At 44.5% G+C, this 26,932-nt stretch overlaps 1 protein-coding gene across 4 annotated transcripts in view; it reads left to right on the forward strand.

Annotated features, from left to right (window-relative positions):
• Positions 1–23,411, forward strand: part of ZNF335 (zinc finger protein 335) — a 245,076-nt gene extending 221,665 nt beyond the window's left edge. For 3 of the 4 annotated variants that reach the window (XM_063960466.1, XM_063960467.1, XM_063960465.1), the window contains 15 exons: positions 5,352–5,512; positions 7,440–7,666; positions 9,456–9,558; positions 10,334–10,425; positions 10,631–10,890; positions 11,039–11,138; positions 11,222–11,401; positions 11,666–11,808; positions 12,462–12,541; positions 12,626–12,696; positions 19,570–19,647; positions 20,711–20,794; positions 22,332–22,397; positions 22,644–22,725; positions 22,806–23,411. In XM_063960466.1, the coding sequence (XP_063816536.1) occupies positions 5,352–5,512; positions 7,440–7,666; positions 9,456–9,558; positions 10,334–10,425; positions 10,631–10,890; positions 11,039–11,138; positions 11,222–11,401; positions 11,666–11,808; positions 12,462–12,541; positions 12,626–12,696; positions 19,570–19,647; positions 20,711–20,794; positions 22,332–22,397; positions 22,644–22,725; positions 22,806–22,906 (1,828 nt within the window). In that variant the 3' untranslated portion in view covers positions 22,907–23,411. Of the gene's footprint in view, positions 1–5,351; positions 5,513–7,439; positions 7,667–9,455; positions 9,559–10,333; positions 10,426–10,630; positions 10,891–11,038; positions 11,139–11,221; positions 11,402–11,665; positions 11,809–12,461; positions 12,542–12,625; positions 12,697–19,569; positions 19,648–20,710; positions 20,795–22,331; positions 22,398–22,643; positions 22,726–22,805 lie in introns of those variants that run through there. The other variant, XM_063960468.1, reaches the window with a different exon arrangement.
• Positions 23,412–26,932: the final 3,521 nt, after the last annotated feature.

A 26,932-nucleotide genomic window follows, 5' to 3' on the forward strand; every position in this document is an offset into this window, starting at 1 on the left:
CCCAGCCTCTCAGGCTGGCATCCGTGGTCACTAGGACCCAGTTCTGTATGCCGAATCTGCGGCCCTCTAACAGATGAGCACTCTGCAACCACCATAGCAGAGACACTCTTGTCCTTGTGGACAATTTTATCCGCTGATGCATCTGCAGATGCGATCCGGACCATTTGTCCAGCAGATCCCACTGAAAAGTTCGTGCATGGAATCTGCCGAATGGAATCGCTTCGTAAGAAGCTACCATTTTTCCCAGGACTCTTGTGCATTGATGCACAGATACTTTTCCTGGTTTTAGGAGGTTCCTGACTAGATCGGATAACTCCCTGGCTTTTTCCTCCGGAAGAAATACCTTTTTCTGAACAGTGTCCAGAATCATCCCTAGGAACAACAGACATGTCGTCGGGATCAGTTGGGATTTTGGTGTGAAGGACAAATTGGAACATGAAGGTAAGCATCCTTGATGTCCAAGGACACCATAAAATCCCCTTCTTCCAGATTCGCTATCACTGCTCTGAGTGACTCCATCTTGAACTTGAATTTTTGTATGTACAGGTTCAGAGATTTTAGATTTAGAATCGGTCTTACCGAGCCGTCCGGCTTCGGTACCACAAATAGCGTGGAGTAATACCCCTGTCCCTGTTGTAGGAGGGGTACCTTGACTATCACCTGCTGAGAATACAGCTTGTGAATGGCCTCCAATACCGTCGCCCTGTCGGAGGGAGACGTTGGCAAAGCAGACTTTAGGAAACGGCGAGGAGGGGACTTCTCGAATTCCAACCTGTAACCCTGAGATACTACCTGCAGGATCCAGGGGTCCACCTGCGAGTGAGCCCACTGTGCGCTGAAATGTTTGAGGCGACCCCCCACCGCCCCTGAGTCTGCTTGTAAGGTCCCAGCGTCATGCTGACGCCTTTGTGGAAGCCGGGGAGGGCTTCTGCTCCTGGGAAGGAGCTGCTTGTTGCAGTCTCTTACCCTTTCCTTTGCCTCGGGGCAAATAGGAATGTCCTTTTGCTCGTTTGTTCTTATAGGAACGAAAGGACTGCGGCTGGATTCAGTGTCAGTGTCTGGGTCTGTGTCGACCGACTGAGGTAAAGGGCGTTTTACAGCCCCTGACGGTGTCTGAGACGCCTGGACAGGTACTAACTGGTTTGCCGGCTGTCTCATGTCGTCAACCGACTTTTGTAGCGTGCTGACACTATCCCGTAATTCCATAAACAAAGCCATCCATTCTGGTGTCGACTCCCTAGGGGGTGACATCACCATTACAGGCAATTGCTCCGCCTCCACGCCAACATCGTCCTCATACATGTCGACACACACGTACCGACACACAGCAGACACACAGGGAATGCTCTGATAGAAGACAGGACCCCACTAGCCCTTTGGGGAGACAGAGGGAGAGTTTGCCAGCACACACCCAAGCGCTATAAATATATATAGGGACAACCTTAATAAGTGTGTTCCCTTTATAGCAGCTCAAATATTATAAATATCGCCAATAAGTGCCCCCCCCCCCCTCTCTGTTTTTACCCTGTTTCTGTAGTGCAGTGCAGGGGAGAGTCCTGGGAGCCTTCCTCGCAGCGGAGCTGGGCAGGAAAATGGCGCTGTGTGCTGAGGAGAATAGGCCCCGCCCACTTTTCGGCGGGCTTCTTCTCCCGGTTTTTTTGGAACCTGGCAGGGGTTAAATACATCCATATAGCCCCAGGGGCTATATGTGATATATTTTAGCCAGAATAGGTATATTACATTGCTGCCCAGGGCGCCCCCCCCAGCGCCCTGCACCCTCAGTGACCGCTGGTGTGAAGTGTGCGGAGAGCAATGGCGCACAGCTGCAGTGCTGTGCGCTACCTCATGAAGACTGAGACGTCTTCTGCCGCCGGTTTCTGGACCTCTTCTCTATTCGGCATCTGCAAGGGGGTCGGCGGCGCGGCTCCGGTGACCCATCCAGGCTGTACCTGTGATCGTCCCTCTGGAGCTAGTGTCCAGTAGCCTAAGAAGCAAATCCATCCTGCACGCAGGTGAGTTCACTTCTTCTCCCCTAAGTCCCTCGTTGCAGTGAGCCTGTTGCCAGCAGGACTCACTGAAAATAAAAAACCTAACAAACTTTTTCTAAGCAGCTCTTTAGGAGAGCCACCTAGATTGCACCCTGCTCGGACGGGCACAAAAACCTAACTGAGGCTTGGAGGAGGGTCATAGGGGGAGGAGCCAGTACACACCACCTAGTGGTCAAACTTTTAAATTTTGTGCCCTGTCTCCTGCGGAGCCGCTATTCCCCATGGTCCTGACGGAGTCCCAGCATCCACTAGGACGTCAGAGAAAAACAATTATACATGCAGTCCTTTTATAATGACCACTTGCTTTTCAGATGAGCATGTTACTGGCTCTGTGAATACATTTATGTAGTTGTAGTTTACCTCCCACTTGCTATTCTGATTACTCTGCACCCTCATGCTGATTTTAATTTTTTTCCACCAATCCTATTTGTTCTTTTTTTGTTTTTTGTAGATGCACTTGATATTTATTCAGTTTACAGCTGTGATGTATCTTCGCTAATTTATCTAGTGTTACCAGTTCATATTTTTAAACTGGAATTTATTTTCCTCCCTGCTTCTCAAATCCTTGTTGTTTGTTTTTGTTGTGTCTTTGCTTTTGAGCAAGTGTGTAATGATTGTGTATTTTGTTATCGCTTACTTAAGGGAGTATCCAATTAGCCATGTAAATGCAGCAACTGTTTTTTTTTTCTTTCTCTTTTTCAACAATTTTTTTTTCTCCCCTATCCAATTCCTTCACGAGTAAAATCCCTGTTTTTCAAGCAAAAATACATAGTGGCCGCATAAAGCTGCGGACTTACGTATTTTCGCTGCACTTTTTGTTTACAAAATGGTCACTTATTGGGGATTTGGCTTCGCCTACCTCAGGAGGGCAAAACCAATCTCTGATGGGTTGCGGCATCGGAGGATAAGCGCCGACTATTGGGGTTAGAAGGATAGCCCCTGGTGAACCAATTAGCTGCGGTAAATTACCGCGGCTAATTGGATACCCCCTTAATGTGATATTTAAATATAGCCTTTTTTGTTAAATGGATCATTACTTTCTCTATGTTTAAATAAATCAGCAGTTGACTATTCTGTTACATTAAATACATTGATTATCCGTCATCCAGGCTGAATATTTTTTTATTTATTGGGAGATCTTCCCCACATACAACGCATGACATTGGATTCAGATGTTCTTAATATATATTGACAATGGGGGTCATTCCGAGTTGTTCGCTCGCAAGCGGATTTTAGCAGATTTGCTCATGCTAAGCCGCCGCCTACTGGGAGTGAATGTTAGCATCTTAAAATTGCGAACGACGTATTCGCAATATTGCGATTACATACCTCGTAGCAGTTTCTGAGTAGCTTCAGACTTACTCGGCATCTGCGATCATTTCACTGCTTGTCGTTCCTGGTTTGACGTCACAAACACACCCAGCGTTCGCCCAGACACTCCCCCGTTTCTCCGGCCACTCCTGCGTTTTTTCCGGAAACGGTAGCGTTTTTTCCCACACGCCCATAAAACGGCCTGTTTCCGCCCAGTAACACCCATTTCCTGTCAATCACATTACGATCGCCAGAACGATGAAAAAGCCGTGAGTAAAATTCCTAACTGCATAGCAAATTTACTTGGCGCAGTCGCAGTGCGGACATTGCGCATGCGCATTAAGCGGAAAATCGCTGCGATGCGAAGATTTTTACCGAGCGAACAACTCGGAATGACCCCCTATATATCAGTGACTTTATATTTTGTTTAGTAGTTTGTTTTTCGTTTCAGACAACATGTATGACCTGGAATGAAAAAATACTGAGGATCTTATATCACATATATTACAGATCCCTATTACAATACATCATTTCTTTAGCATAAACCAGTGATGCTAGTAATATTTTTTAATTCCTGTAAATATCGGTATAAACAATTATCTTAAATAATTGATCAGTTCTGGGGGAGAGGAGGGGGGTTTACTAAAGGTCGATTTTGATTGATTTTAAAATCAATGAAGATCGATGTTCTACTTCCAGGGCCAAGACACACATTTATTAATATTTAAAAATTAGTATAAAAAAATCACCTGTTAACAAATGTGTATTTCAGCCCCTGAAATCCAACTTTGATTGAGATTGATTTTCATCTATTTAAGATCGACCTTTCGTAAATTTCCCCCCTGGTATTATCACTTCACCGTTCATTAGGTATAATTGTGTATTCTAAGGAATTATACACCACCTACTGTGAATTATCCTTGGTGCGGTCTAATATCCTTAGAATTTCTAGAAGTGGATACATTATTCAGTATTTTGTTCTTTTTGGTAATTGCATTACATTGGACTAGAGCAGCTGGCCCATTAAACCATTCTCACTCACTGTCCCTATCGTCCTCTCTCCCCGATTTCTCTTTCTCTGTCCAGCACAAAGCTTGCAACCTAAGCAGATAGTTGCACATCAATACATGTACATTCAAAAAAGTACAGACGTTCTAGATTGTGTTAGAGAAAGCTAATCTGGTTTGAGGAATAACGGTAACATTTATCATAAATGGCATATTGAATGGGATCCGGCCAGGATCTGCCCAGGATCACACTACAATATGCGATCACATCGGTCTGATGGATTAATTAGCACCCGCAGTGACAAAGTCTCCGAAAGAAGCCCGTCCCTGCAATGTGCTGTGATGGCTGCTGCTGGGGGGGTGAGAGCGGGGTGCTACACATGTGTGTTCAGCTTAGACCGCACAAGCACAGCGACCACTTCCATTCTGGATATTGGTAAATTGGGCAGCATCACATCCCCCATAGAAATGTATATACATTTGGGGGATACCTTAATATTTGCGGATAAACCCTGAAAACACCAGCCGCAAATATAAAATGAGAAATGTACACACAACTTACCACTTATCCTCAATGACTTCTAATTTGAGGTGTAAAATAGGAAAACATAAGCCAACAAGAATGAGAGATCAAATCAGCATTTTAGTCTTCAGGCTAAGCGTCATTGTTGGGGCATCTCCATGAAACCACAAGCATTTCATTTTACTCTATGCTATTTGAGTTAACTTAAAATGTGTTATTAGCTTAATGGACTACTGTACTACTAACATAGACACCCCACAGCCTGTGATCTGTTTCTGCATTTGAATCACTTGGTAGGGTAATAAATAAACTTATGTCCCTGTGTACACTGCGTATTCTAATACAGATTATCGTATGTTCTGCGTTTCTCAGTTTAAATCAAATCTGTACTTGCCTTCATACCATGTGATTGGCAGAGAAACAGGTATAATGTCCAGATCTCAATTTTATTTTTGTTTGCAGGTATAAATGTGAGTTTTGTGAGTACATGTGTGAAGACAGAAAGCAGCTTCTGTCTCACCAGCTCACTCACATGAATGACAAGCCATTCGAATGCAATCAGTGCAAGTATCATACATTCCGCCAAGATTTCCTACTTTCTCACCAGGCAACCAAACATGCAGGTATTGTATTCATCAGCTTTGTGTGCGTGTCTGTGTGATTGACCTATGACAAAATACAGGTGCCAGAAATGTGTGCAACATGTTGAATGTAAAAAACAGGGAAACGGCTGCGCAGTGTATCAGGGAAAAAATGAAAAGAGCCGACGTTTTGTTTAAAAATTAACACAATTTATTAACCATGAATACTGAATAAAAATATGCTTTTCATAAAACTAGTAATTTAAAATTTAGTAGTATGTATAACTGTATAATGAAACACACCTTGATGAATATAGGTATCGTAGGAAATTTAGGAGCAGCTTATATAAGGAGACTTGTTGAAGATCCGTAATTACTCACAAGGTTTTCACTTGTGGATTCATTTGTATAGATGATAAATGAAAAACGGTCCCAAATAGTGCACAGTGTGCCCGTCACAAAGCTGTGTTGCTGTAATGTATACCTCTCCTGTGGGCTGGTCCGAGACCGGGCGTCCCCGGTTCTTGATCCTGCGTTGCCCACTCGTGCTATGCAGCAAGGAGATGGTAAAAGCCGCCGGGCTGATGTAGTACGTGAGACAGATGTAGCTGATAGGAGCCGCGTGCTGGTATGTGCGGCTTGCGGGAACCGAAGTGCCGGTATGAAAGTCCGTTGGATCTTGGCAGAGAGCTGCTGGTGTAGATACCTGGATCAAGGTGGATGATGAGGCGGGGTTTAGGCTTTAGACAAGTGATAAACCTGCTGCCCACCATCTGTTTTCCCCATGTCTATGTTGAACCACTTTTTAAATTCATCAGACCGTTTTTGCGACACCTATTCAATATTGAGAGCATTTTTGTGACTGCCATACAATAATCATAACATTTGTGTGACTGCCATAAAATAATCAGTACAATTTTGTGACACCTATACAATATTGAGAGTATTTTTGTGACCACCATACAATAATCAGTGCATTTTTTTAACTGTGTAATAGAGAGAGCATGTTAATGACCACCATATAATGCAGAGAGCATGCTAATGACTGCTATACAGTGCAAAACAGTTTTGAGACTGGTACACAATATTATCCGCTCATTATTAAACATCCGTCCTAAAAAACATTCCTCCTAAAAAAATAAAAACAAAATCCCTAACGCCTTTCAGGATTATTATAATAAATAGACCCATTCAACATAATTATAATTAACCTCCCCTATATAAAACCTTTATATCCCTATCACTTCAGGGAGGGAATTGGGCAGTGGTAATGTGATAGCTTACTTGTGGGAGTGCCGTGGGTATGAGTCAAATGCTCCCGCATGAGTCGTGTGTACAGGGAAAGAAAGCATGTTCAATGGATCTTCCCAGCATGAGGCCTATGCGAGTACACATATTAATGATGACAGCTGGAGCATAATCAATGGGCAGAACTCCTTTCTTCTTGCACGATCCAACGGCATAAGTCCTAGAGAGTTTCACATTTAACATAAGGCAGTAAATTAGGCTTCAACGGCTGTCCACAGCTACAGCCACTTAATGTGACGTGGAATCAGCCCCACTGTGTGCTGTTGCCACTTCCATGGAAAACAGGTTGTGATGGAGGAGGAACCTCCGCCCTGACCACCAAGTTGCAGACAGGAATTAACAGACTGGGGCCATGCACTGTAGCAGTAGGCTGCCCGGCCACTGCTCTGCACTGCACAGGCTGATGATGGAGTAAAGTGCTTCATTCCGCCACCTGACTGGAGCCCGTAGCTTTGACTGGACTGTGTGTGGGAGGCTGAGCTGCAGGGACCTCCAGTGCAACACAGCCCTCCATTCCCCCTACGCAATGGGGACATTTGTAGGTGGGCCCCCTAGAATTCCTTGGCCCTAGGCGGCAGCCTGCTCCACCTTACTAGATATTGTGTGCACTTGAAAAGTACCATACATTTATTCCAAAAGCTGAGCCCTCATATGTTCCTAGGTGGAAAGCCCTTTGCCTGTGATTATTGCCACTTTTCTACCAAGCACAAGAAGAACCTACGCCTGCATGTTCAGTGTAAACATGCACACCTTTACCAAGAATGGTTTCAGCGCCACCCTGAGGAAACACCTTGTCGCCGCCGCCCCTTTTTCTCTCTTCAGCAGATTGAGGAGCTGAAACAGCTGCATGAGCATTCAGAGGCCCAGGGTCCATCAGAACAAGGAGAGGTCTGTACAAAATAGGACAATATATGATAAATTAAGAACAATTTTCAATTTCAAATGCATTTGGTATTTTTTTTTGAGTGTAGTTTGTTTCTTGCCCTATATTTTGTAACTATAATATACAATCTTTTGCTGGATACACTCCCTGTGTAGCACTCTCCTTTACACCATCTTTGATGGGCCGGGCATATGCTGTATTTCGGTCTATAGCTGCCCTCTTAATGTCCCGTCACAAATTGACATTGCTGGGTTTCAGCCAAATAGCAGCAATAGCTTTTTGTAGGGCTACAGTCATACTGCTGACTTTGACTAATTGACACAGAAGTGATGACCAAAGGACTGCACAGGGCTAGTTCCCCTGAAAACTGACTCTGCTGTAATTGTGCAAGCTACATTCCTATTACAGAGTGTGTCTAACAATTAATTGTACATAGTATAGGCGTTAGTTTTTATAAATAGGTCCTTTAGCTAGAAATTGCATATTTAAGCCCTAAAAAAAACACTGACTTTTTCTTTGACCCCTTTGCTGCTGAGGGTTTTTCTCTACCTTGTACTAAGGTAATTTTCACATTTGCACTCGTTACATTCCAATATCAATATCTGTTATTTTATTTATTTTTCTGCTGGACCCACACAAATTTTATACTTTGTTTTTCTCAGAAGACTTTTGTGTTTTCAGAAAAGACCATTAGTCTCTGTATTCATTCTAACACTTCAAATAAATTGTAACTCAAATAGACAAAAAAGTGTTTTCTAATTGAAATGTCAAGAAAGGTAACGTTAAGTGCCCTCCCACCAATATATGGAAAACCTCTATGTTCTATGTCGCTGGGTGATATTGGGGCAGATGTATTAAGCCTGGAGAAGTGATAAAGCAGTGATAAGTGCAGGGTGATAATGTACCAGCCAATCAGCTCCAATATGTAAATTGACAGTTAAGAGCTGATTGGCTGGTGCGTTATCACCTCGCACTTACCACTGCCTTATCACTTCTCCAGGATTAATACATCTGCCCCTTTGTCTGATGAACACCAGACAATAGCTAATAGTGGGCCACATCATTTAAAAATGGGGTTACCCTGCTTTCAAATATGGGTGCCCACTCAGATGCAACTATCACTGTGGGGTGATAAGGCAGGTGGTGCCAACCACCCACATACATGCATAGGGTAACATTGCCAGGTGATTAGCAGACAATAAGTACTAAGAGGCCCCAATCTTTGAAAGAGGGGATCATCCTCATTGTAAAAGTGGGTGCCCCTTAATTATTTGTAGCCAGGTTGGGGAGATCTTGCCCTATGCCTGGACTACATTAGGAGGAGGTTAATGTGTGCACCTTTTATGTGGGTACATTAATTTTAAGCGGAAACTTTTTTTTTATTTGTTTGTTTATTTAAAGCAGTGCGAGCACTTGCAGTACTTCTGACTGTACCACCGGTTGCTTCAGGGTGTCCACACTGGTCTATTAGACTGGTGGGGACAAGGTAAGTTATTTTGGTGGAGTGCTACACCCGCCTATATGAAGCATAATTGGGGCACATCTTCCGTAGTATGACTGATCATTTTAAGGCGAGCCCCGCTCCTCCTTTGCAGCGAAGGGTGTAAGGATAACACCTTCTAGACATGTAGACATGCAATGTTAAAAGATTAAGTGATACAGTTGTTAACATGGTGACAGCAGAATTGGGGTATATTTGATGACAGAAGTGATACATCATAAAATATATTACTTGATATTATTGATTTGTAGGCTCTACTACATTGTGTAATATTATTGCATTACTTTGCATAGAACCCACCCAGAGAGCTTACATATCACATGCTTCACCAACCCTCCCAGGAGGAAGGACAGGCACAGAATACAATGGAAGCTGCTACTATAATATATGAACAAGGTGAGACAATCATGCTGTTTTTGTTACTTGGTTAACATTGTGGGGCTGCTGCAGAGTTGAACACAAGTCAGCTTTAATTGCTTTCGCATTGGGTGCATTGAACTAAATCCATATGTAGAGTTGTATGTATATTTGCAAGCCGTCTACCCTTATTCACACACGTGGGACCTGATCCAGAGATGGACACAGATTGCTGCATACGCAGCCAGATCTGCATCCATCTCCTCACATGCTGGTGGCCACCCAGCATGTGTGACGGGCTGCAATGTGTAAGGTTGCGCACTGCGGCCATTGCGCGTGCGCAGGCTAGATGAATGCGGCTGCTGCATACAAATGCGTGGCTGTGTCCATTTCTGAATTAGCCCCTTGGTTTGATACCTGTGATCATCATTATGAGTGCAAACTTGCACCAGCCTTATTCCTAGTATAAAAAGATACATCTGAAGACAGGTCCATTATGCTTCTGGACAAGTTTGCATAGTCCGTAAATCCATTCTCACACTTTCTATGGCCATTGCCTAAGTAAGAACACCCCATTATAGCGCTGTTACGCTCCTTTCCATCACAAGTATAGATGCACCTGAATGCAGACAACTCTTAAATACCTTCAGCTATGGAGCATGTGTCGTATGAAAACATGCAGGATATACTCTGCATCAGTCCCTGCATGTTATGCTGTGCTTAAGAGGAGGCTGGTATTTATAGATGGCTGCATGTCTTTCTCTCTTCTTTAGGAAGATACAGCTTATAAATAATGTTTCACTTTTTCCTGTAGGTGGAGAAGGTGACGAACTCGCAACACAGGCTGCTCTTGATCTGCTTTTGAATATGAGTAACCAAAGAGATGGCTCTGGAGGTGCATTGCAAGTATGTTGGCTTATAGCAAATCAAAATGAGTACGAGGATGACATGATGTATTAGGATGCTCCACTGCTTTACTGGTAAACCGTTTTCTTGTGTAAGTAGGTTAGCTTGGAGAACCAGGGTGCTGTAGCAACGTATTGTTACTAGCATGCATGACTTTTGTTACTGACCTGCACCATTTTTACTGACTGCTGTCTCATTTCTGTAGGTGGCTGTGGTAAAATCTGCGCCCTGTATGGACAGCCACATGTCAGAAGTTACATCTCAGGAGCCACATATGGCTCAGGTTCTAACATTACATATGGATGAGAGACAAGTGACAGATGTGCAAGAAGTTGGTTATGAGGAGACTGGCATTCCAGACACTGGCTATGATGGAACGGTGCAACAGATTACTATAAATGCAGCGTACAGCACTGCAGAGTACAACCTTATTAATGCTGAGCGCATGCAGACACAGCTATGCAGGTAATACCCCTATTGGGACAATAAGGAAGGAAGTGAGTTATGGGAAGGGGGAATCTTGGGTAAAAAAGGTGGTGCAAATGATAGTGGTGGAGAGGTATTGACCTGATGTAGCAGGAGGTTGTCAGCTACTTTTCTCTTGCGGTTGCAGTGATAATGAGGCATCTCCTAGATTTTCCCAGACACTCCTGGCAGAGAATGGAAAAGACAAGAATGCTCTTCAGATCCTAAACAAGCCACAGCAACCACAAGTGAGACTTGATGCAGTATCAATATCCCAAAACATCTTTTTTACTAATGTTCTCTCTAAATATAATGTGTCTTCCAATTTTAGAATGCTCCAAATCCACCTCAGCCGCCATCTGCAACAAAAAAGTTTTCCTGTAAAATTTGCAATTCTGCATTCTGGGGTCGAGCAGAAATGGAGAGTCATAAAAGATCTCATGTTGAAGGCGGTAGTGGATTTAAATGCCCAGATTGTGAGTTTGGTGCTGAAACATGGCCCGAGATCAGGGTAAGACTTTTTAAGATTTCTCTGTACTGCAACTAGCTGCCTACCTCCTGGTTTTTATTTTAGATGTCTCTCTCTGTCTCTCCTCCCCTCTCTCTTCCCCCCTCTCTCTTCCCCCCTCCCCCCCCCCCTCTCTCTCTCTCCCTCTCTCTCTCCCTCCCACTCTCTCTCTCGCCCTCTCTCTCTGTCTTTTACCCCCTCTAGTACATTTTCGTTTTAACTGTACCTACTGTACTTTGTCTGTTGTGCTTCTGTTTCCTATGTTAGGATCACATGTCTCTGCACTCTGACCTCCGGCCTCACCGCTGCACGCAGTGTAGTTTTGCTTCTAGGAATAAGAAAGACCTAAGTAGACATGCAATGACACACACCAACCACAGGCCACATTCCTGTCATTTGTGTGGACAGAGGTAGGAATGACCAACCGTACATTATCTCCTCAGTGTTTATTTAGTTGTAGATCAACTACTGTACTCTTCTCCTTATTGATCCTCATTGTGTGTATTCCTCTGCTTGTGTGTGTATATATGCATTACATTATAAGCATACACACCAATCAGCCACTTGATATGCAGGGCCAGATATCACGGTCATTTAAATTTGCCCACCCAATTGTGATGTCAGTGTCGCCGGTCCCTGCAGCCGGGGTACAGGCAGTCAGCAGTTGCCCATACACAAGTGCAGAGGCAGTGATATATCTATCAGATGTATCCGCGTTGACTGTGCTGCAGGACAGACCAGATATTTCTGTGAACGATGATGTTCAGCTATTCACATCAGGTTGACTCGCTACCTACAGTATATTGTTAGTCTAACAAACGATATATATTTCTAGTGTGTACCCAGTATAAGTGGTTTCCATTGCCACACACTCGTTTATGTGTGAATATAAACTACTTAAACCACTGAATTTTGTATATCTACCCCTAGTTTTCTCACCTATTATGAAATACAAGAAGGGAGGATGCCACTTGCTGCAGATGACTCCTGTTTGCAACAATACTTCGGGGTTTTCTGTTATACTTCTAGTAAAACTAACTACTCTATTTATTATGCACTCCAGATTTAATAGAAAAGGTCATTTAAAGTTCCACATCCAGCGGTTACACACTGGGGCGAATATGGAGCAGCCTGAGCAGGCACGTGAGTGGGAGAGCATGGCTTAGAGAATAGATTTTACAGATGGAATCCTGTATTGTGCCAGTCACTTGTTATTGTTTTTTACAGAACATACATCTGCGCCGACCATGGATGAAGGGCACATCTACCTTACTCAGGAGGGACCAGTGGGCGACCAGGTTAGGATGGGAATAAGGCTTTGGGCTGTATTCAATAAGCGTTGGAAGCTGCCGTCTTTATCGGAAAAAAGGCAGCTTCCGACAGGTTTAGGATTGTTTTTTTCTGCTTGTCGGAAGCCTGTCGGAATACGAGCCGCGTGTACTGTCGGAACCCGGCCAAACCCGACAGGTTTTAGCACTGTTTCCGACAATGTCAGTCCGACTTTAACCCCTGTCGGGTTTGGCCGCGGCACTAAATACTGACCTGTCGGATCCTTTCTGTCGGAAAGGATCTGACAGGTATTGAATATACCTCTTAATGATGGAAGGCCTGCAATTAATTAACCCATTCAGTGGTTTGCTGACAGCGCTGGCAACCCCGGAAGATTTCCAGGCATACTACTGACTGATTCCCCGTGGACAGTCGTGCAGCGTGCACTGCGCCCAGGAATCAGTGTACTCCAATATGGAGTTTAGACCGCCCCCCGGACTCCTATTGGCCATGGGGCGGGCTTAGCAGTAAAATGGCTTATGCCTTGTGGCGCCTGGGAGTCAGCGCTGGGGCTGGCGATCCCAGGTGACTACCTCGCCCTGCCCCATCGCTCGTCTTCCCCCCTGCACCTTCCTTCCCACTCCCACTGCAATTAAAAACACCCCCCCAGGGGTTAAAAGGAGCTGTTCTGCAGTATCTTAAGGCAGGATGCCCACATTTCTCTGACGTCCTAAGTGGATGCTGGGACTCCGTAAGGACCATGCTGGGACTCCGTAAGGACCATGGGGAATAGCGGCTCCGCAGGAGACTGGGCACAACTAAAGAAAGCTTTAGGACTACCTGGTGTGCACTGGCTCCTCCCTCTATGATCCTCCTCCAGACCTCAGTTAGAATCTTGTGCCCGGCTGAGCTGGATGCACACTAGGGGCTCTCCTGAGCTCCTAGAAAAGAAAGTATATTTTAGGTTTTTCATTTTCACTGAGATCTGCTGGCAACAGACTCACTGCTACGAGGGACTAAGGGGAGAAGAAGCGAACCTACCTGACTGGAGATAGTTTGGGCTTCTTAGGCTACTGGACACCATTAGCTCCAGAGGGATCGAACACAGGACCCGACCTCGATCGTTCGGTCCCGGAGCCGCGCCGCCGTCCCCCTTACAGAGCCAGAAGCATGAAGATGGTCCTGGAAATCAGCGTCAGAAGACTTCGGTCTTCAACAAGGTAGCGCACAGCACTGCAGCTGTGCGCCATTGCTCCTCATGCACACCTCACACTCCGGTCACTGATGGGTGCAGGGCGCTTGGGGGGGGGGGCGCCCTGAGCAGCAATATAAATACCTTGGCTGGCAAAAAATCACAATATATAGTCCCAGAGGCTATATATGTGATAAATACCCCTGCCAGAATCCATAAAAAAAGCGGGAGAAAAGTCCGCCAAAAAAGGGGCGGGGCTATCTCCCTCAGCACACTGGCGCCATTTTTTCTTCACAGTGCAGCTGGAAGACAGCTCCCCAGGCTCTCCCCTGTAGTTTTCAGGCTCAAAGGGTTAAAAAGAGAGGGGGGGAACCAAATTTAGGCGCAATATTGTGTATACAAGCAGCTATTGGGGGGAAAATCACTCAGTTATAGTGTTAATCCCTGCATTATATAGCGCTCTGGTGTGTGCTGGCATACTCTCTCTCTGTCTCCCCAAAGGACTTTGTGGGATCCTGTCCTCAGTCAGAGCATTCCCTGTGTGTGTGCGGTGTGTCGGTACGGCTGTGTCGACATGTTTGAGGAGGAAGGTTACGTGGAGGCGGAGCAGATGCCGATAAATGTGATGTCGCCCCTGTGGGGCCGACACCAGAGTGGATGGATAAGTGGAACGTATTAACCGACAGTGTCAACTCCTTATGTAAAGGGCTGGATGACGTAACAGCTATGGGACAGCCGGCTTCTCAGCCCGCGCCTGCCCAGGCGTCTCAAAGGCCATCAGGGGCTCAAAAACGCCCGCTACCTCAGATGGCAGATACAGATGTCGACACGGAGTCTGACTCCAGTGTCGACGAGGTTGAGACATATACACAATCCACTAGGAACATCCGTTGCACTCGGCAATGAAAAATGTGTTACACATTTCTGACATTAACCCAAATACCACAAAAAAGGGGTTTTATGTTTGGAGAGAAAAAGCAGCCAGTGTTTTGTTCCCCCATCAGATGAGTGAATGAAGCGTGGGTTCCCCCGATAAGAAACTGGTAATTTCTAAAAAGTTACTGATGGCATACCCTCTCCCGCCAGAGGATAGGTCACGTTGGGAGATATCCCCTAGGGTGGATAAGGCGCTCACACGTTTGTCAAAAAAGGTGGCACTGCCGTCTTGGGATACGGCCACTTTGAAGGAGCCTGCTGTTAAAAAGCAGAAGGCTATCCTGAAGTCTGTATATACACACTCAGGTACTATACTGAGACCTGCAATTGCCTCAGCATGGATAGTGCTGCTGCAGCGTGGTCTGATACCCTGTCAGATAATATTGATACCCTATACAGGGATACTATTTTGCTAACCATAGAGCATATTAAAGACGTCGTCTTATATATGAGGGATGCACAGAGGGATATTTGCCGGCTGGCATCAAAAAGTTAATGCAATGTCCATTCTGCCAGGAGGGTATTAGGGACCCGGCAGTGGACAGGTGATGCTGACTTTAAAAGGCACATGGAGATTCTGCCTTATGAGGGTGAGGAATTGTTTGGGGATGGTCTCTGGGACCTTGTATCCACAGCAACAGCTGGGAAGAATTTTTTTTACCTCAGGTTCCACACAGCCTAAGAAAGCACCGTATTATCAGGTACAGTCCTTTCGGCTTCAGAAAAGCGAGCGGGTCAAAGGCGCTTCCTTTCTGCACAGAGACAAGGGAAGAGGGAAAAAGCTGCACCAGACAGCCAGTTCCCAGGATCAAAAATCTTCCCCCGCTTCATCTGAGTCCACCGCATGACGCTGGGGCTCCACAGGTGGAGCCAAGTGCGGTGGGGGCACGTCTCGGGAACTTCAGCGACCAGTGGGCTCTCTCACAGGTGGATCCCTGGGTTCTGCAAGTAGTATCACAGGGATACAAGCTGGAGTTCGAGGCGACTCCCCCTCGCCGTTACCTCAAATCAGCCTTGCCTGCTGCCCTCGGAGAAGGGGGAGGTAGTACTGGCGGCAATTCACAAGCTGTACTTCCAGCAGGTGATAATCAAGGTACCCCTCCTTCAACAAGGCCGGGGTTACTATTCCACAATGTTTGTGGTACCGAAACCAGACGGTTCGGTGAGACCCATTCTAAAATTGAAATCTTTGAACACTTATATACGAAGGTTCAAGTTCAAAATGGAATCGCTCAGGGCGGTTATTGCAAGCCTGGACGAAGGGGATTACATGGTATCACTGGACATCAAGGATGCTTACCTGCATGTCCCCATTTACCCTCCTCACCAGGAGTACCTCAAAATTGTGGTACAGGACTGTCATTACCAATTCCAGACGTTGCCGTTGGTCTGTTCCCGGCACCGAGGGTATTTACCAAGGTAATGGCCGAAATGATGATACTCCTTCGAAAAAAAAAGGGAGTTATAATTATCCCGTACTTGGACGATCTCCTTATAAAGGCGAGGTCCAGGGAGCAGTTGTTGGTCGGAGTAGCACTATCTCGGGAAGTGCTACAACAGCACGGCTGGATTCTGAATAGTCCAAAGTCGCAGCTGGTTCCTACGACGCGTCTACTGTTCCTGGATATGGTTCTGGACACAGAACAGGAAAAAGTGTTTCTCCCGGAGGAGAAGGCCAAGGAGTTGTCATGTCTAGTCAGAGACCTCCTAAAACAAATACAGGTGTCGGTGCATCAATGCACGCGAGTCCTGGGAAAGATGGTAGCTTCTTACGAAAAAAATCCGTTTGGCAGGTTCCATGCAAGGATCTTCCAGTGGGATCTGTTGGACAAGTGGTCTGGGTCGCATCTTCGGATGCATCGGCTGATAACCCTGTCTCCAAGGGCCAGGGTGTCGCTGTTGTGGTGGCTGCAGAGTGCTCATCTTCTAGAGGGCCGCAGATTCGGCATACAGGACTGGGTCCTGGTGACCACGGATGCAAGCCTTCGAGGCTGGGGGGCAGTCACACAGGGAAGAAACTTCCAAGGACTATGGTTGTGTCAGGAGACTTCCCTACTCATAAATATTCGGGAACTAAGGGCCATTTACAATGCCCTAAGTCAGGCTAGAACCCTGCTTCAACACCAGCCGGTGCTGATCCAGTCAGACAACATCACGGCGGTCGCCCATGTAAACCAACAGGGTGGCACAAGAAGCAGGATGGCGATGGCAGAAGCCACAAGGATTTTCCGATGGGCGGAAAATCATGTGTTAGCACTGTCAGCAGTGTTCATTCCCCGAGTGGACAACTGGGAAACAGACTTTCTCAGCAGGCACGACCTCCACCCGGGAGAGTGGGGACTTCATCCAGAAGTCTTCCAAATGATTGTACACCATTGGGAAAGGCCACAGGTGGACATGTCTGCGTCCCGCCTCAACAAAAAGCTAAAAATATATTGCGCCAGGTCAAGGGACCCTCAGGCGATAGCTGTGGACGCTCTGGTAACACCGTGGGTGTACCAGTCGGTGTATGTGTTCCCTCCTCTGCCTCTCATACCGAAGGTACTGAGAATAAAAGAAGGAGAGGAGTACGAACTATACTCGTGGTTCCGGATTGGCCAAGAAGAGCTTGGTACCCAGAACTTCAAGAAATGATCTCAGAGGACCCATGGCCTCTGCCGCTCAGACAGGACCTGCTGCAGCAGGGGCTCTGTCTGTTCCGAGACTTACCGCGGCTGCGTTTGACGGCATGGCGGTTGAACACCGGATCCTAAAGGAAAAAGGCATTCCGGAGGAAGTAATTCCTACGCTGATTAAGGCTAGGAAAGATGTGATCGCAAAACATTATCACCGCATATGGCGAAAATATGTTGCTTGGTGTGAGGCCAGGAAGGCCCCAACGGAGGAATTTCAACTGGGTCGATTTCTGCACTTCCTACAGTCAGGAGTGACTATGGGCCTAAAATTGGGTTCCATTAAGGTCCAGATTTCGGCTCTGTACATTTTCTTCCAAAAAAGAACTGGCTTCACTGCCTGAAGTTCAGACTTTTGTTAAGGGAGTGCTGCATATTCAGCCCCCGTTTGTGCCTCCAGTGGCACCGTGGGATCTCAACGTGGTGTTGGATTTCCTGAAGTCGCATTGGGTTGAGCCACTTAAATCCGTGGAGCTAAAATACCTCACGTGGAAAGTGGTCATGCTGTTGGCCTTGGCGTCGGCCAGGCGTGTATCAGAATTGGCGGCTTTGTCATGCAAAAGCCCTTATCTGATTTTTTTATATGGATAGGGCGGAATTGAGGACTCGTTCCCAATTCCTTCCTAAGGTGGTATCAGCTTTTCATGTGAACCAACCTATTGTAGTGCCTGCGGCTACTTGGGACTAGGAGGACTCCAAGTTACTGGACGTAGTCAGGGCCCTGAAAATATATGTTTCCAGGACGGCTGGAGTCAGGAAAACTGTCTTGCTATTTATCCTGTATGCACCCAACAAGCTGGGTGCTCCTGCTTCTAAGCAGACTATTGCTCGCTGGATCTGTAGCACGATTCAACTTGCACATTCTGCGGCTGGACTGCCGCACCCTAAATCTATAAAAGCCCATTCCACGAGAAAAGGGGCTCTTCTTGGGCGGCTGCCCGAGGGGTCTCGGCTTTACATCTTTGCCGAGCTGTTACTTGGTCGGGTTCAAACACTTTTGCAAGAGTCTACAAGTTTGATACCCTGGTTGAGGAGGACCTAGAGTTTGCTCATTCGGTGCTGCAGAGTCATCCGCACTCTACCGCCCGTTTGGGAGCTTTGGTATAATCCCCATGGTCCTTACGGAGTCCCAGCATCCACTTAGGACGTCAGAGAAAATAAGATTTTACTCACCGGTAAATCTATTTCTCGTAGTCCGTAGTGGATGCTGGGCGCCCATCCCAAGTGCGGATTGTCTGCAATACTTGTATATAGTTATTGTTTAACTAAAGGGTTATTGTTGAGCCATCTGTTGAGAGGCTCAGTTATATTTCATACTGTTAACTGGGTATAGTATCACGAGTTATACGGTGTGATTGGTGTGGCTGGTATGAGTCTTACCCGGGATTCAAAATCCTTCCTTATTGTGTCAGCTCTTCCGGGCACGGTATCCTAACTGAGGTCTGGAGGAGGGTCATAGAGGGAGGAGCCAGTGCACACCAGGTAGTCCTAAAGCTTTCTTTAGTTGTGCCCAGTCTCCTGCGGAGCCGTTATTCCCCATGGTCCTTACGGAGTCCCAGCATGGTCCTTACGGAGTCCCAGCATCCACTACGGACTACGAGAAATAGATTTACCGGTGAGTAAAATCTTATTTTTTCCAGTTACCTGCAGCCCTGATTGCTTAGAAATACACTTGTTGGGTGTAACATCTTCCATTTATTCTGTCATATTTCTTATCCTTCAGCTGTCCCCTTTCTGGCTTGTACTAGATAACGGCTTCAGAGGTTATACCTTTCCATTATGTTGCTTCATGTTCTTTATTATATCAGCTTTGTGTCCTGTACTAGAGTGTACATAATTTCTCTTACTAATTCGTACTGTTTTGCTTTTCTCAAAAGCGATACTGATTCCTTCCTGAGAAAATGTTCTACCCAGTGTGCTATCTCTCTGTCAGTCAGAACCCCACAGCTTCTGAAATGATCTATTCAGTGTCTGTATTTCTTACTGACTTAATGACCCACTTCTTTCATAAGCAGTTTCTATGACAAAATTGTCTCTGGTTATAGCCCTATTGATCCTGTAACCACCTTGACACCATTATTTTGTCTTTCTCTCTTCTTTAGGAAAATACAGCTTATATTCAGGAAATCACAACAGCTGATGGACAGACCCTGCAGCAGCTGGTTACGGCAGATAACCAGGTAATGTCTCTATTACTAGGTATAAGAGGGGGTGAATGGAAGATTAGTCTGCCATCTTGTTGGCATTCTGCTGAGCAGCACACTGCTGGATCTGCCTCATGTTACTAGAGCAAGAGTGGAATACTGCCGGGCCTTCTTCAATTTGGCTTAACTGTTAACATTCTCCTCTCTAGTTCCAGTGCTATCTACTATTTACTAAGCCTCTGATGGAGATAAAGTGGATGGAGATAAAGTACCAGCCAACCAGCTCCTAACTGTAATTTTTCAAACACAGCCTGTAACATGGCAGTTAGGAACTGATTGGCTGGTACTTTATCTCCATCCACTTTATCTCCATCCAAGGCTTAGTAAATAGACCCCTTTTTTCATATAGCAACATTGACAGCGGTTTTGGCCTGCAATCAGAAGGTTGTTGGAGTATGGAAGTAACACATGTACATTTTGTTTGAACTATGTAGAGGTAATTAGAGTTGCTTAGGAAGGTTAAGTGGAATTTGGCCAGCTTGCATGAAGAGGTGATTTGTCAGGAAATACTTGAAGGTTTGAAGGCCAGAGAAAAGTCTTGTTGTGCATGGGAAGGCATTCCACAAAGTGGATGCAGCCAGAAAAAAATAGGAATGGGAGCAGGTAATGAGTGTATATGGCAGATGCAGATCTTCTGCGGAGTGAAGGGGCCAAGTTGGGAGATATTCTGAGACAAGAAGAGAGTATGTTTGTTGGTGTGATGTTGCGTATGGCCTTGTAAGTTAGTAGAAGTATTTTATATTGGATGTGACAGGCAGTCAATGCAAGGACTGACATACGGAGCAGCAGAAGATGAACGTTTTTCAAGGAAAATCATTCTAGCCGCTGCATTCAAAATAGATTGTAGGGGTGTAAGTCTGTTTAGGGGAAGACCAGTGAGGAGGCTGTTGCAGGTGGTTATATCCAAGTGAACCAGCCCCCACTCCCCAATTATTTGTTTGTTATCTATTGATTGTTTTTCTTAACCCTTTCTGTGTAATATTTGTGATACTTCACTTTGCTGTACTCCTCTTTACCACCAATATTGATCTATCTTCAGGTACGATACATTATTTCTCAGGAAGGAGTCCCTCATCTGATCCCACAGGAGTATGTTGTGCTCCCAGATGGCCATCATTTTCAGGTAGCACTACTTGCTTATACCCATTAAGCCAACTGAACCAACTGTTACATCTTAAAAGGCTTCATAACACCTATTTCTATTTATACTGATGTATACCAATGTACAGCTCCTCCATATTGTTTCAATTTCTGTGTAAAGTGCCAACATTTTCTAAAGCACTACACAAGTAAATTGTACATAGCAGGCATTATAGCAGTTGCATAATTTGGAGACACCATCGAATGTAATTTGACATGCCTGTATTATCTTACCAGACCACCAATTATGTGTTTTATCCATTTGTCTGACCACAGTTCTTTTACCCCCTACCTATCCACTATACCACAGTTTTTACACCCTGTCTTTCCACCAGACTACATTCCATTACCCCCTACCTTTCCACAGACCATAGTACCTTACCCACTACCTTTCCACCAGACCACAGTCCGTTACCCCCTACCTTTCCACCAGACCACAGTCCGTTACCCCCTACCTTTCCACCAGACCACAGTCCGTTACCCCCTACCTTTCCACCAGACCACAGTCCGTTACCCCATACCTTTCCACCAGACCACAGTTTTATTATCCCCTTCCTTTCCAGCAGACCACAGTTCTGTTGCCCTTCAGTAGACCATAATCCATTACACCTCTGCCTTTCTACCAGGCCACTATTATCCGTTCCTTTTCAGCAGACCATGGTTCCACTATCCCCTCACTTTCCAGCAGACCACAATCCATTACATTTCTACTAGGCCACAGTTCTATTACCCCCTTCCTTTCCAGCAGACCACAGTTCTGTTACCCTTCAGTAGACCATAATCCATTACACCTCTGCCTTTCTACCAGGCCACAGTTCTATTATCTGTTCTTTTTCAGCAGAAACGCCCTATCCTCTCACTTTCCAGCAGACCACAATCCATTACATTTCTACTAGGCCACAGTTCTATTACCCCCTTCCTTTCCAGCAGACCACAGTTCTGTTACCCTTCAGTAGACCATAATCCATTACACCTCTGCCTTTCTACCAGGCCACAGTTCTATTATCTGTTCTTTTTCAGCAGAAACGCCCTATCCTCTCACTTTCCAGCAGACCACAATCCATTACATTTCTACTAGGCCACAGTTCATTTACCCCCTCCTTTCCAGCAGATCAAAATCCATTACCCCTCTACTTTTCTGAAAGAAGACAATGTGTTACCCCCTACTTTTCCACCATACTACAGTTTTTACCCCCAACTATTCCACCAGACCACATTGCATCACCCCCTACCTTTCCGCAGACCATAGTTCATTACAGCCTACTTTTCCACACACCACAGTTCCATTACCCTCAAACTTTCCACCAGACCACAGTTCTATTACCTCCTTCCTTTACAGCAGTTGTATTACCCTTTTTCTCTCCATCTTACCTCCTTTCTATCACTCCCTACTCTTGACTACATTGGACTATTGTCTATGTCTCTATTGTGTCCACTATGATTACTGTGGATCCTTTTCCTTCCTGGTAGGAAGCATTGCTAATATTAATATCGGTCGTCTTATGGCATTTGCTTTACAGGTTCAGGATGGGCAGATTACTCACATTCAGTATGAACCAGGAGGACCATTTATTCCAGACCCTCAGGTGAGTACATGATCTGTGTAGCTACTGTGACCTTGTGCTAGCATTCTTATGTCCCCGGTACTAAATTATCTTTCATGTAAGATTATCGGCACCAAAGTCATTTGAGTATTAAATTCTATTGTGTTGTAGTTTAAATGCTCATTAGATTCCCTGTGAGCTGTGTGGTTATAATATAAGCTAATAAGGGAGCGACAAAAGGGCTCAGGGCACAGGGATAATTAATCATTAGCTTTCTTCACTCGACAGATTCACTTTGTGCCCATGTCACCCACTCAGCAACTTCTCACACAGGAACAGCTTGAGGCTGCTGCACACTCTGCTGTTACAGGTTAGCATCTAATGGAAGATACATGTATGTTTTTACGTGTATAATATGTATCATGTATAACCAGTTTTACTGTGTCTCAGCTGTGGCAGATGCAGCAATGGCTCAGACTGTGTATACCACGGAGACAGAGTCAGCTCTACAGCAGGAAATACAGTATGATGTCATCACTCTGGCGGAATGATGGGTCTGGGAGATGAGTGATTATGGTTGACTTTGTTCCCTCTGATGTCATCAGACTGTGCTGCCATTTGTAGCACTTGTGTTCATTGTTGTGCAACGATTACAAAACTTGGCTTCCAGACAAGGAGAGGACTTGACGTGCTAATGGATGAGAACATTCGCCATGCTGAAGTGAATATGGATGTTACAGAATAGGTTTTGCTATTCCATATAATGTTTTTAGCTCTCTTGAGTTTGAAAGCGGTTGTTCGATTTGCTCTGTGTCTCAACAGGGGAGAGTTGCTGGGGAAACTGCTTGCAATGACTCCACTGCACTATGTTCTTTCATGGCCCGGCTAATGATTGATCTTTCTAATGCAAGCAAATGTTTCGTCTTCTTTTGTTTAAAACAAAATGGATACAGATCTGGTGATGCATAATCATATTCAATAATAGAAATCAATATTAAACATTGCAACACTGCTCTTTCCCCTCTTATGGTGCAAGAACTGGTGTCTGATCTGTGATTTTACTCCCTGTTCTTTTATCAGATTAAAGGTTTTAGGGCAGATTTTGGTATTTAATCCCCCAAGGACATGGATAATCATAAAATCGGGTAATCCTTTTCCTCTGCTATAAACACTTGTTCCATAGCATCTGGCTATACATTAGCCTTAGGAGCCAGCCTCCACCATGCTAGGCACTGTATATCCCTGCAGATAAAGAGACAAGTTATTCCTTACACGTAACCCCTGTTTGTGCTGGGGAGGACGTACGTGAGGGGGAGCCTTGCGCTCCACACTTAGTTTGGGTAGGCTTTGATTGACTCCTCTGTCTGAATTGATTTGTCAGATGTTGTCCTTTATTATCTATGTGGTTTTCTATTTGTTTGTGAAAGCAAAGGGGCACCAAATAGGAAGCTTCTTTTAACACCTGACGAAGGTCAGCAAGCTTTTATTGTATGCACCCTGAGTCCTTCATCAGCATCTTAAACTACTGAGTCAGGACTCTACACCACAAGAAGCCTCCGTGCTCAGCCAATTGGCAGTGAGCATTTTATTAGTGTGCTACGAGCCAAGTGGTTTGTGATTGAACAATTAATGAAAAAGCTGAAACATCCTGGTTTGTTCAAAGTAACAGGACATGAGTGAGCAGAGAGAAAAGGATTGCTCTGCACATTTTTTCTTGGTGTTTGACCTGGACCTGTCTGTGTAGCACAAGGAGTTGGATTATTTGTGTTTCGACAATGCACATACACAGTCTAATGAAAATAATCCTTCCAGTCTAAACACATTTAGGAGCAGTCACATTGACAGGCATGTCATGGATACATCTGGCTGATCATACTGTGAGGGTTTATGGCTATGGACTAATGATGGAATTGGGAATTTCACTATTTAATTGGTAAGGGATGTCTGTAACACCACAATGTACAAATTGGGACACAAATGCTTTAAATGCTAAACCCTTCCTGTCTCTAGCCCCCAATTAATCCCAGCTCTAAAAATGGAAAATCGAGTATGTTATTTGGCAGTACCAAGTGATATTAGGGAAGTTTACTATTATTATTCGAAATTCTGATGTTATTAATAATCATATTAATGTACAGAAAAGACTACATATAACAATGCCTTCCATACATGATAATATTCTGCTCCTGATCACCAGCCGTCACTGTGTCATCATTACTGGTATCAATGGTATTTACAGTTACTTTGTTTGTTTTTTTGTACTGTAAGAAATAATACTTGTTCTTATAGCGAACAGTTTTCCAAATATTTAAAAAGCTGAAGGAAAACCCGTTGCTAGACATATTATTTTCTTTAAAGTGAGAGTGAAACATCTTGGTGTGATGATGTGTCTGCTAGCACTAGTCAGTAGCATTCTTCAGAATAATAACTGTATAGTAACACTGGGGTTGATGCAGAGTTGACCGCAAGTCGGCTGTTATTTCTTCTATATTGTGTGCACAAAACGAAATGCATATATTTGCCCGTACTATGAGTTATTCATATTTTTGCAGTCATACTGAAGTTATTTATATGCATAGTTTCATAGCCACCATTTTTATCAGTGTGTAGATGTACAAGCCTTATACGTGGTGCAAAAGATTTGTATGAAAATGTGCACAACTCTACATAGCATGCACTTCTATTGGCTGAGCTGCACATGACTTTGGTCCATGCGGGAAACGGACTAGCGTTCAGTCTGCATCTGCCACTATTAACAGACTTCTCATTGGTGTCTCTTCCCCCGATGTACTAGTCCCCAGCCCCTGATCTTCCTGGAATGTAGTTCGCAGATCCGGCATCACTGATAAAACAGTATGGTTCAAGCATGTTTTCTGAATGTTTACATAGTAAGTAGGCGGTTGAATCTCCCTCCACATCACTGCTGATACAGCAGTCCTATTCCAGATATCATCACTGAGTCCACACATGCAAGTCATACATAATGCAGCTGTGTCTAGCCTGAAGAATGTCTCCCTCCTGTACGTTTCTATCATTTCCCCCTTTTCCCTTCTCTTATCCAAACTATACATGTTAAGATCTTTTAGTCTGATTAGGTAAGTTTTGTGATGCAGGCCATGCACCATTTTAGTTGCCCTTCTTTGTACAGTCTGTAATATACTAATATATCATTTATTTATTCATTAACAGTTTATTATATAGCGCAGCATATTCCATTACACTTTACAATTGGAACAACAGGAATAAACAGAACTGGGTAAAAATAGACAGACGTAGAAGTAGGATGGCCCTGCTCGCAAGCTTGCAATCTATAGGGAAATAGGCATTGATACACAAGGATAGATGCTACCTACTTTATATTGCATCTGTGAAGAAAAAATACGAAAGTAAAACACAAATGTGTCCAAACAAATGTTTGTGGTAACACGAGTGAGACCTGTGCCAATGATTCAATCAAAAGTGCTTCTCAGTATTTCTTCCTGTGGTATTACTTAACATAACATAGAGAGATTTCCAACCATTCCAAGTAATGATCTCAAAACATATGATAAAAAAACACAAACAAAAAAAAGCAAACCAGATAAATTCATTCAGTTTATTAACTAAGACAAATGTGCAACAATTTTAATTGATTTTATCTTATTAGTTAGCCCAAAGGAACTTCAAGTGCATTACATCACCTTTAGAACTGGACCGGATCAATTGTCCAGTGCGTTGCATCTCTAACAGGTTGTTGTCAGTAAGATTTCATCAGGGTTTTCATAATTGTTTGTTTGTTTGTATGTATGTATGTATGTATGTATATATGTATATATACTTCCTCTGAAGCCCACAGTATTTTTCTCACACAGCAATTCTGGATATGATTACTCCTTAAAAAGCGACTCTAGAACACACCCACATACCAAAAAGCACACAATATTGAATAAAGGTGATAGTGTATTTTAAAAGGTTTTATGAAACTGTGAGCTAGATGCATCATAGCTTGGAGAGAGATAAAGTGGATGGAGATAAAGGGGTCTATTCATGAAGCAGTGAAATGTGTGGAGAAGTGAACCAGTGGAGAAGTTGCCCATGGCAACCAATCAGCATTGAAGTAACATTTATAATTTGCATACTATACAATTGTATGGAGCAGCTGATTGGTTGCCATGGGCAACTTCTCCACAGGCTCAGATCACAACTCTTTTCACTGCTTCATGTATAGACCACAAAGTACCAGCCAACCAGCTCCTAACTGCCGTGTTACAGACTGTGGGCCAGATGCATCATCGCTTGGAAAGGGGTTAAATGGAGAGTGAAAAAGTACCAGCCAATCAGCTCCTAACTGCCATTTTTCAAACACAGCCTGTGACATGGCAGATGGGACCTGATTGGCTGGTACTTTTTCACTCTAATTTTATCACTCACCAAGCGATGATGCATCTGGCCCAGTGTTTGAAAAATGACCGTTAGAAGCTGACTGGTTGGTACTTTTTCTCCCTCCATTTTATCACTGTCCAAACGATGATGCATCTCACCCACTATATTTAAAAAGCGTACATTCTTTAAACTAGGAGTAGTTAAAAACTTGATCA

The sequence above is a fragment of the Pseudophryne corroboree genome, chromosome 3, assembly GCF_028390025.1.
Source record: "Pseudophryne corroboree isolate aPseCor3 chromosome 3, aPseCor3.hap2, whole genome shotgun sequence".
Taxonomy (NCBI): domain Eukaryota; kingdom Metazoa; phylum Chordata; class Amphibia; order Anura; family Myobatrachidae; genus Pseudophryne; species Pseudophryne corroboree.